Genomic DNA, 12014 nt, shown 5'->3' with positions numbered 1-12014 from the left:
AAATGAGGTACTGATCTAAACAGAGAAGTTTCAATAAAGGAAATGCAAATGTCTGGGAAACACTTAAAAAATGTTCAGTATTCTTAGTCATCAAGGCAATTCAAATCAAAACTGTTTTGAGAGTTATCGTTACAAAAGTCAGATAGAAAAGATTAACAAAACAAATGACAGCTCATGTTGGTGGGGATGTAAGGGAAACACCCATCCATCGCTGGTGGGAATGCAAACTTGTACAGCCGCTATGGAAGTCAGTGTGGCAGTTCCTTGTTTAACCATTTCCATTGCTTCACTATGTCTAGTAGGCAGAAATTGGAGACACCCTAGGTGTTCCTCAACAGATGAATGTATAAAGAAAATGTGGTACATTTACACAATGGGTTATTAATCACCAGTTTTAAAAGAGAAAGGGAATCATGAAATTCACAGGTAAATGGATAGAACTAGAAAAAGTTATACTGAGTGAGACAACCCAGACCCAGAAAGACAAATATGGTAGGTTTTCATTTATATAGACGTTAGCTGTTGAGTCAAAGAATAGGTAAGCTACAGTCTGTGTAACCACATGTTAGGTATAGAGTAAGGGACTAGGGGGGAGGAATTGAACTCTATAAAGGAGGAATAGAATAGATTGTTATAGGTGGATGAGGAAGGAGTCTGGAACAGGATGGTCAAATGAGGAGGGAGAGGGAAAGGGGGAAACTGAAGAAATAGAGGGAGGGACAGTTAAAATTAAGGGCCATTTGAGGGACCTTATGGAAACCTAATAGAGTAGAATGTAGTGGCTACACTAGTTTACACTACCACCAACAGTGAGCGGGTATCCCCCTGTCTCCACACCCATGTCATCATAATGCTGGTCATTTTTCTCTTATGTTGTCCTTTTCTCCAGCCATTCTAACTGGAATAAGATGAACCCTTAAAATAATGTTAATACTCATCATTTATATACTTATGGGTAAGGATGTTGATCACTCAAAAATTTTCTTGCAGGGTGGTGGTGGCACATGCCTTTAATCCCAACACCTAGGAAGCAGAAGCAGGTGGAGCTTTGTTAGCTTGAGGAGAGCCAGGTCTACAGAGTGAGTTCCATGACAGGCTCCAAAGCTACACAGAGAAAGCCTTTCTCAAAAAAAGAAATCTCAAATTTGTATTTCTTCTTTTGAAAACAGTTTGCATATTTAAAATCTCCATTTTTTTTTAAGATCAGGTTTTCTTTTTTATTGCTATTTAGTTCCTGTGTACCTGGTAAGGATGTTTCACGTTCTCTAGGCTGCTTCTTCTCTCAAGTGATTGTGTTCTTTGCTTTTCAGTCTCACAAACTCCTGTTTGTTGATTGTTGGTCTTAGCGCTTATGCTACTAGATTCCTGTTCAGAATGGCTTTTCTTGTGCCTTGAAGCTGACACAAATTTCCTACTTTCTCTTCTAACAGTTCAGGACACTAGGTCTTATGCTGAGGCTCTTGATACATTTGGAAGTGAATTTTGTTCAGGGTGAAAGAAATGCATCTACTTACGTTTATTAGGAAGAATCCTACTTGATCACAGTTGATGCAATCTTTTTAAAGTGTTCTTGAGTTCAGTTTACAAGTGCTATATTGAGAATTTTTTGTATCTTTATGCATTATGAAAATTGGTCTATACTTTTCTCTTTCTGTTAGTTTATTTTTCTGGTTTGGTTTGTAATATTGGATTCATAAAAAGAATTTTAAAAAGTTCCTTCTCTTATGATTTATGGAATAATTTGAGGAATATTGGTGTTATTTATTTGAAGGTCTGGTAGAACTCTCTGCGGAATTAGCCTGGCATTTGGCTTTTCCTAATTGGAGGACTTTTCTTTTTCTTTTCTTTTTTTTCTTTCTTTTCTTTACTGTACTGTTCTTTCCTTTTCTTTTTCTTTTTTTTAAAAACAGAGATTATTATGTAGCACTGGCTGTCCTGGTACTCACTGTGTAGACCAGGCTGGCCTCAAACTCACAGATATCCACCTGCCCCTGCTTTCCAAATTCTGTGAATAAAGGCATATGCCAATCTTTCCCTGATAGTTGTGGAATTTTTAATTACTACTTCCAGTAATTCAATTGATTTTAATGCAATTGTTTCAATGTTTTTACTCCATCTTGATTAACTTTGGGAAGTTACATGCATCTAGAAAGTCACCTATTTTCTTTAGATTTTCTAGTTTAGTGGAATATAAATATTTGTAATGTATTCTTCTGGTTCTCTGAATTCCTTTTTGTCTGTTGTGGTGTTCACCTTTTCATCTCTAATTTTATTAATTTTGGTATTATGACTTTTTTGGTTACTTTAGGTAATGGCTTGTTAGTATTTCCAAAGTATTATCAAAGAAAATGCATATTATGACTTAGTCAATTCATTCCATTGACCCAGACAAAGCTACAAGTTTCTCTCCTGGAGGACAGTAATTTCACCAGCCATGTTCTAACTCTAGCAGAAAAACCTTCTCATCTAGAGTCACAATTCTCATGGATAGCAGAGGCACCCTTACTTCATGTGTTTTCCTGTTGCCTCTGTGCCGCAGAGCATCCACCAAGGGCCATATCTGTACCATCACACATCACCACCAGAGCTGTAGTGGTCATTCAAACTCAGCCTGAGACAACTGCATCTGAAGTCTGGGGTGCATTTCATAAACTGGTTTCATAATGAATATTAACAATCCATTCCACTTCCAGCGGATGCCAGACCTAATACATCAACATAGATTAGGAAAAGGAACAATGTGCTTTGTGAAAGTTTTACTTTGTCTGTGAAACAGAGACAGAACAGTGACAAGGCTGTGGACCCTCAGGACATTTGGTTCCTCATTTGGCCTCCAGAGGGCGCGGCTGCACTCACCAGCGTAATTACTTCCATTGAAGATCTTCACCTGCTCACTTCTCATCCTTCCTGCAGCTGGCTGAGTTTTCAACAAAGGCATGTGAAGAGAATTAGATATTCAAACCCCTCCAGGCTCGTGTTAGCAGCTTCACCGCTTTCAGCTGAGTAGGACACTTCTCCAGCAGACCCTTCCTCACACCTATTTTCAAGCTCTTGCTTTCTTCAGCCACTTTCCTGTCTGTCCTGTTCCAGAGAGCTCTCCCACAACAGAGCGGCAGCCTTCCCAGTGTTCAGCCATGCTCCTGGTGCTCCTCCCAGTGCTGGGGTTACAATTTCTGAGTGAGTATAGCTTCCTCATGGTGTCAGTACCCTGGGATTCTGACTGTCCGCAATGAAATCTTACCGCAGTGACTGACCTAAGATTCCTTTCCAGGAGACTCCAGAGCACAGTCGGTGACTCAGCCTGACTCCCAAGTCACTGTCACTGAAGAAGCCTCTTTGCAGCTGAGATTCAACTATTCCTCCAGGGTGGCGCCTTACCTGCACTGGTATGTCCAGTACCCACAGCAAGGGCTGCAGCGGCTCCTTGGGTATTATTCTGGAGACACCCTGGTTCGCGGCTTGAGCGGTTTTGAGGCTGAGTTTATCAAGCAGGACTCTTCCTTCCACCTGAAGAAAGCCTCTGTGCACCTGAGTGATTCGGCTCTGTACTTCTGTGCTCTAGGTGCACAGTGTCTGGGGCTGCAGGGGGAGCTGAACATTAACACCCATGGCAGTGGAGTGCTCAGACTCAAGGTCTCTCCTTGGGTCTTTGAAGGATCTCTTTCAACTTAGTGACAAGGAGATAAGGAAAGTTAGGAAGTTGCAGCTGCCTTTGCACAACTCAGGTCCAGCTATAATATCCACCGTCTTTTTTTTTTTTTTGTCTCAGAAGCTCTTTGCTTATTTTGAAAATTAACGAATGAGCAATCACAGTTCTGTAGAATGGAGGAGACTGTGCTGTTATCTGTGAAAATCATTTCCTGTGTGGACATTGCTTAGAGTCCAACTACCTTAAGTGGCTGACTGTGTCTGCAGGGAAATACCAGAAGCTGGACTTCCATTTGTCATTTAATGTGTTGTCTACACATTATGTGAAAGTATACGTTTCAGGCTTTGGCCTGAGGTTTGCCTTCACTGCTGACTCCTTCATACTGATTTTCCTATAAATTCTTCTTTTGGTGCTAAATGTACTGATCAGAATTGGTCATAATATATAAGTATTTCTATTTATGAAAGAATTTGATGCATTGTTAGTCAATATAGGAATTCACCAGAACCATGGAAGCTTAGAAATCTAAAATAATTATGTCCATTCTATTAGCCACTAAAAATAGAATAGGAGAAGAAGGAATTGGAGATCATTGCTATTTTTCCAAAGAATTCTTCACAGTTATAAAAGTCTTATCTTATTTTTATTATTATTTTTTTGCCTTCTCAGATACTTCAAATCTACTTGAGAATTTGTGGTATGGTTCCCTCAGCATATTTTATTACTACACATTGCTTTCACCCTCTTTTATGTCATTTTACTACTGGAACAGCAAAGATAAATTCTTTTATCCTAACATAGCAGTGCCCTGATGAAAATACAGGCAAGAGTTGCAGTGGACGTTAGTGCTCACTGGCTACAGTGCAGAATTTTAGTTCCTTCTCGCTGTACTTGGGAGAATTGTAGAAGATTTTATGCTTGTGCACTTACAGCCTAGGAGGATGACAATACTCTGGATAAAAAGGAAAAAGAAGAAAGAATTTTCTGGCTGATGCTTGGTAAAAAAGGAAATGTGTAAATGACATGGAGCCATGAGCACCTGAGCATGATTTCCAGCACACACACATAAACAGCTGGGCATGATGGGGAGATGAGGGCAGACAGATCCCTAGAGCCCACTACTCAGCCAGCATAGCCTAAGCATGAGCCCCATGTGTCAGTGAGAGGGCTTGTCCCCAATAAACAAGGTGGACAGCTCCTAATAATGACATGCAAGGTTGAATTCTGGCCTCCACATTCATGGGCACACACGTGTACTCAAATACATATATGCACATCCTCACAAGCAAGCTGGTCATACCTGAGTAACAACATCCAACGTTTTCCTCTGGTTTCTACATGTACACATACATGTAGGTACACACATGGAGTCATCCATGCTCTACACACTTACACACATACAGACATGAGCACACTCACATACATTTGCACACATGAATATTTTGATACAGAACACAAACAGAATTTATCTGAAGATTCTAATAACAAGTAATTTATCTTACATATTACTCTTTTAATCTACTTTTGATTTTCTTTATAATGAAATGAGAAGGCAGTGGTATTTGTAAACAATCTATAAACGCAATACCTACGTCTCCCCAGAAATTTTCATGCATACCTTTCAAATCAACTCACCTCCTTCAGGCAAGAGCTTTTCCCATTTTTGTTACTGCACAATTGTCCTGGTTGAGAACTTGAAGTCTGTGGAGTTATATGGAAGGTCTTCTTGTGTTTCTCATTCTCTTCACCCCACATGCCACTGAGATTTACTCATGTTCTTATGAGCAGCAGCATCCGCCAATGTCGTTACTAAACACTACCTAATATACAAATATAGCACACCCTGTTCCATCTTGTCCCACACTGGCTACACAAGGAATTTTTAGGGATTAAACATTTGGTTGTTAGTGAGTCAAAGTACAGGCTAATCTAGACTTTTATACCATGTTCATTTGGGGAAAGGTGTGCATCTAACATTCTTTAGTTGAATCACCAACCGAAGTCCCTTCATTGAAAAGTTTTTTCTGTTTGTTCCTACTATGTAACATGGCACTGCTCTTGGGCTCTTGCTAACAAAGCCTACTATATGATAGTTCACATGAAACGTGAGATTTATACATTAATCACATTGTTGACAATGGAATGTCAGTGTCGTCTGCCCTGGTCTTCATCTAAAATTATAGCTAGCAACCCTGGAGGAATGCATTCTTGGTAGGTTTAGCTGATTCTTCCAACTGAGAGTCACTTCAGTGTCACACATGAAATACCTCACATCTAAGCTGCAAAGATTTAATGTTAGCTGGGCATGTACATAGTTGTACCTGTTCACTGTTTTTTAGTGGTTGAGAAGTACACATGCCACAAAAAAGTTTTAGGAACTGCAAACTCTGAAGGTCCAAGCCATGGAATTTCCCCCTTCTCTATAGGCATTCCAAGCAAACTTAAGATGTGGTGGCCCTTTGTTATAAGTACTATGTCTGAAAATTTCCAAAGTCTTGCTAGGAAACTACAGGGAAATTTCACTCTTTTGCCATTAGCAATGGGTGTCTTGTACCACTTTTTGCTTCTTTTAAAAAATATTTTTTGAAATTAAAACATTACTTAATTTCCCTCTTTTCCTTTTCTCACTTCAACCTCTCCTACAAAGGCACTCCACACCCCTCCAGAATACTGCTGCTCTGCTGGAGACCACACCAGTACTAGGAATCCCAGGTGAAACACCATCCACTGCCTGCTAACAGTCCTTAAAAACCTACCAGCTATCTCCAATACCCCTCCTCTGAGCTTCATATCTTGGACCACATCTCCAGCAGAAGATTCCTGCTCTGCTCAAGGTCACATCAGTACTAGGAATCCCACAGACCAAGCTGGTACCCAGACCCCCAGAGGCCATACAAGTCACCAAATCTCCTGCAGAGACATCCTGCTAGACTGAGTATGATTTCCAGCACACATATAAAAAGCTGGGCATGGTGGCCAGCAGTTAGGAAGACTAACTGGTCACCAGAACCACAGGTAACTCAGGCCGGGAAACCAGAGAGGAAACAGAAACCAAGAGAGAAAACATCAAAAAGCATCCATCCAACAAAGATACACTCACAAATTAAATGTAAATGTATAATAATTCCAAACATGGATTACTATATGGCACCACCAGAGCCCAGCTATCCTACTATGGTAAACCTTGGCTATTCTGAAACACAAGGAAATTACCTTAAATCCAATCTGATGAAGGTGATTGAGGCTCTTAAAGAGGAAATTAATAAATCTCCTAAAGAAATCCAGGAGAACACAAACAAACATGTCAAGGAAATGAATAAAACTATTCAAGACCTGGAAATGGTAGTAGAAGCAATAAAGAGGACACAAACTAAGGGAATACTGGAAATGGAAAATCTGGATGTGGTAGTTTGAAAGAAAATGGCCCCCAAAGGGAGAGGCACTATTAGGAAGTATGGCTTTGCTGGTATGGAATGTTTATAGATATATTCTTATTGGAAGAAGTGTGTCACTGTGGAGGCAGGCTTGGAGGGTCCATATATGCTCAAGCCATATCCAGTGAGACTGTCTACTTGCTGTTGCTTCCTGATCATGATGTAGCCAGCACCATATCTGCCTGCCCACCACCATGAACCCCACCATGATGATAATGAACTGAACCTCTGGAACTTTAAGCAAGCCACCTCAATTAAATGTTTTTTCTTTATAAGAGTTGCCATAGTCATGATGTCTCTTCACAGCTATAAGAACCCTAATTAAGACAGAAGTTGATACCAGCAACTGGAGTATTGCTGTGATAGGCCTGACCATACTTTGGTCTGTAGGAATACTACCGTACGACTATGCATTAAAAAAGAGTAGAATGCTTTAAGCATTGTTGAATGAGCCATACTAGTAGGAGCATGGAAGAGAGTGGCACTAAGAGTTATTTGAACTGCTGGAGACTGGCTCAAGAGATTTCAGAGGAGAATTTTAGTGTGTTGCCTACAGATTGTTCTTGTGATATTTTGGTGAAGAATGCGGCTGCTTTTTGCTTTTGTCCAGAGTCTGCCTGAGGTACTAATCCCATTGGCAGTAGAAATCTCAAAACAGCCTAGTATAGACTCTGTTGTGTAGTTCTTGGTGGTATCTCAAATGAAGATATATATATATATATATATATATATATATATATATATATATATATATATGAAAAAGAGCAAGCTGAGCAAGGAAAAATATTTAAGGAGAAAAAAGAATACAAGAAAAGGGAATGGAACTAAGTCCTGTATTCAAGGAGACAAATTGATTAAGAAATAGAATAAAGGGAGTGGTGACCTCAGAGCAAGATCTCACCCACCTAAGTTTCCAACTTGTGAAAAGGAATTAAACAAAAGCTTAGAGTGGGGTGTGATGCTGCATGCCTTTAATCCCAGCACTGGGAAGGCAGAGGCTGTCAGATCTCTGGGTTTGAGGCCAGCCTTGTCTACAAAGCCAGTTCAGGACAGCCTAGCTTAGACAGTGAAAGACAGAAAGCTGGTGAAGATGTAATTGAATGAGGGAGCCATGTTCCAGTCCCAGCAATCAGCAGAATTTGGCACTTTTGGCCAGATGGTTCTGGAGTTAAGGCGAGAAGAAAGGAGCTATAGAATTTGCCCCTGAGACTAAGGAAAGCAGCTGAGGTCAGGCATGTGTCAGGGTTGGCGATCAGGAGCTACAGAAGCAAACATCACTAACAGAATGCAAGAGATGGAAGAGAGACTCTCAGGCATATAACATACAATGGAAAAAATTGATATATTGGTCAAAGAGAATTTTAAATCTAAAAGTTCCTGATACAAAGCATCAGGAGATCTGGGACACTATGAAAAGACCAAACCTGAGAATAATGGAAATAGAAAAAAGAGAAAATTTCCAGCTCAAAGTCCCAGAAAATATTTTCAACAAAATCATAGAAATTTTTCCTAACCTAAAGAAGAAGATGCTAATCGATACAAAAAGCTTATAGAACACCAAAAAGATTGGACCAGAAAAGAAAGTTCCCCTGCAACATAATAATCAAAACACTAAATATACAGAACAAAAAAGAATATTAAAAGTGGCAAGGGGAAAAGGCCAAGTAACATATAAAGGCAGAGCTATTAAAATTACACCCAACTTCTCAGTGGAGACTCTAAAAGCCAAAACGGTCTAGCTAGATGTCATGCAGGATCTAAGAAGTCACAGATTCTAGCCCAGACTACTAAACCCAGCAAAACTTTCAATAAACATAGATGGAGAAGACAAAATATTTAATGACAAAGTCAAATTTAAACATTAGCTATTCATGAATCCACCCATAAAGAAGGTACTAGAAGGAAAACTGCACCTGAAGAAAGGTTAACTACACCCAAGAAAACACAGTAAATAATAATTTCATACCAGCAAACCAAAAGAAGGGAAGCATACACACACACACACACACACACACACACACACACACACACACACACACACTGACTACTACTGCCACCACCACCACCACCACTAAAATAACAATAATTAACAATCATTGTTAACTAACATCTCTCAATATCAGTGGCTTCAATATCCTGATAAAAAGACATCGGCTTACAGAATGAATGTAAAAACAGAATTCATCCTTCTGCTGCATACAAGAAACACACCTCAACATCAAAGACACACATTAACTCGGATTAAAGGGTTTAAAAAGATTTTCTAAGCAAACCAACCCATGAAGCAAGCTAGTGTTGCCATCCTAACATTTAACAAAATAGACTTCCAACCAAAATTAACAGAGGTGGGGAAGGACACTTCATACTCATCAAAGGAAAAATCCACGAAGATGACATCTCAATTCTGAACCTCTACGCCGAAATTATGCTTACTTTGCCATTCCCATTTCTAGTGCTTCTCCCCAACTACATGTTCCCTTTTGGATCTTTCTGGCTTCTGTGGTTTCTCCAAGTTACATATTTCCATCTGAAGATTTGGAGTTAGGAGCCTCTCCAATTCCCACTGTAGTTAGGAGTTCAGTGGCAGAACATGTGGCATTTGTTTTTCTGGTTCTCTGTCAACTCATTTTAAATAATCTTTTCTAGTTCCATCCACCTACCTGAAAAGTTTATGATGCCATTTTTCTTTACATTGAAGAATATTCCATAACGTATAGGTGCCACATTTTTACTATCCATTCATCCCTTGAAGGACATTTCAGTTGTTTCCATTTCCTAATTACTGTGAGTAGAGCAGCAATGAATATAGCAAAGCAACTATCTGTGGAGTAAGATGTAGAGTTCTTTAGACATATACCAAGAAGTGGCACAGCTGGGTTATGTGGTAGATTTATCTTTAGTTTTTGAAGATTCTCCATACCTATTTTCAGAGTAACTGTACCAATTTTCATTCTACCAACAGTGAATGCAGGTTCCTTTCCTTCCAACCACACTCACCAGCATTTGTTGTCAGTTGTATTTATTGATTTGAGATACTCTAACTGGGGTGGGATGAAATCTCAAAGTTGTTTTAATTTGCATTTTTCAAATTGCTAAAGATGATGAACAATTTTGAGATGTTTCTTGGCCATTTTTTATTTACTCTTTTGAGAACTCCATCTAGACAGTCTTGTCTTCTGACCACCTGCATTTCCTTCACCAGGAAGTGATGGAGTGAAAAGGCTGGTTTATTGAGACTTGTGGAGATGGCCGGAAGTCTCTTTTGGTGGTGGTGTCAGTCCACTAGGGGGCGCTGCAGGATTTACAGAAATGACATTTTCTTAAATTACCTAGAGATTTGAAGAGCTGAGAAGAGACATGAGGCAACAACCCACAAAGCAAGGAGTAAGGGGACTGTGTGGAGTTCACTGGATCTTAGCTCTCAGTCATTCTATATAAAACCATAGTTATAGAGAGCCTGTTAACTGAATCCGCTGCATCCATAAATCTATTTTAAGAACAATTCTCTGAACAGATGTAAGCAAAATAGAATCTCACTGGGCATTATGAGGATGGACACTGAAGAGAAAATATCTCCATTGCATTCATTGCTTCTAGTTTTATTTTAAAAATTTCTCAAAATAAAAAACCTAGAAATTATTCCAATATTTTTATATTGTATATGATATATATGTGATGACTGTCTATCTATCTATCTATCTATCTATCTATCTATCTATCTATCTATCTATGTTTCTTTCTTTCTTTATATCATATATCTATATCTATATATCTATATAGATATCTATATAGATATCTATATAGATATATACTCTAAACTAGAAAGAAAAAGAATAACTACTTAAGAAAACTGGGAAATACAAGGTATGAAAAAGTAGAAGTTAGGAGGCCTCTCTGAACTTGAGCAGGCATTCAAAGCCTGGTTGGAATCAGCTGTGCTTTCCTAAACAACTGTGGGAAAGAGCAGGGCATATGAGGAAAAAATGGAAAATAAATAATGGTGAAAACATGCCTTGTTTTTCTTATGACCAATAAAACTGTCCTTGGGAACATTTTGTATGCACATGATGATCTGATAAATCAAGAAATTCTTCTTACCCCTTATAGTGTACTGCATGCTGATTTGTCCCACTGTATGACTTAAGGTGCAGGAATTTCTCATTCAGTATATCAACTATATTGAAGGGTGATCCCAAGCCCAGTAGTTGTTGGCCAGTACAGACTGAGAATGAAACCAATGGCATTTTTTTTTTTTAGCATAATGCTTAGTTTGATTTTTTTCTTTTCCTTTTTTGGTCTTATTGGTCTTTTGTCTATATTTTATATTTACTTGTCTTGTGTTTTATGGGTTTGGTTGTATGTGTTTCTTGATTGTTATTATGTTTTGACTTTGATGTGCTTGTTTGTCTGTTTGCTCGGGGAAGCAGAGAGAGAGGGAGGGAGAGGGAGCAAATGAGAATGAAAGGGCATGCTGTCGGGTAGATGAGGAGATAGAAAACATCTAGGAAGAGTTTGAAGTTTGGAGACCGTGTTTAGAATATATTGTATGAAATTCTTTTACAAAAAAAAGGCAAACAAATCTTGCTAGGATTCTGCAAAGCTCTTCTAACCCACTGGAGCCATCAGTGTTCACACCAGTATTCTGCATTTATGAATTTTCCTCCCTCACACATTTTCCCCAAACTCCCCTTATATGAAATGTTACCTTAGAAATATAGTGTTCTGGGTCTGCATATTGTTCTCCTTAGCTGTGGAGCAGTTGTTATGGAGAGTAGTGAGGTGAAGGTGGGTGGAGTTTCTTGTTCAGATGAAAGAGAACATTCAGCAACTTGGAGAGAAACTTGTGTGTGTAAGCACAAGTATGTCTGGGCACAAGGCTTGATACCCCCTCAGAGCTGGAGAGAAGACACCCCAGCAATTGGAAAGGGGCC

General features: G+C 39.2%; 1 gene segment (V, D, J or C); it reads left to right on the top strand.

Moving 5' to 3' along the window:
* The first annotated feature begins 3134 nt into the window (after positions 1 to 3134).
* Positions 3135 to 3672, top strand: LOC128106679 (T cell receptor alpha variable 8-3-like). The segment is given in 2 exon segments: positions 3135 to 3177; positions 3272 to 3672. Coding segments are annotated over 2 exon segments (444 nt in total).
* Positions 3673 to 12014: the final 8342 nt, after the last annotated feature.

The sequence above is a fragment of the Peromyscus californicus genome, unplaced genomic scaffold (genome assembly GCF_007827085.1).
Source record: "Peromyscus californicus insignis strain IS unplaced genomic scaffold, ASM782708v3 Scaffold_12__1_contigs__length_115047231, whole genome shotgun sequence".
Classification (NCBI taxonomy): domain Eukaryota; kingdom Metazoa; phylum Chordata; class Mammalia; order Rodentia; family Cricetidae; genus Peromyscus; species Peromyscus californicus.
This window is presented reverse-complemented; position numbering and strand designations above follow the sequence as displayed.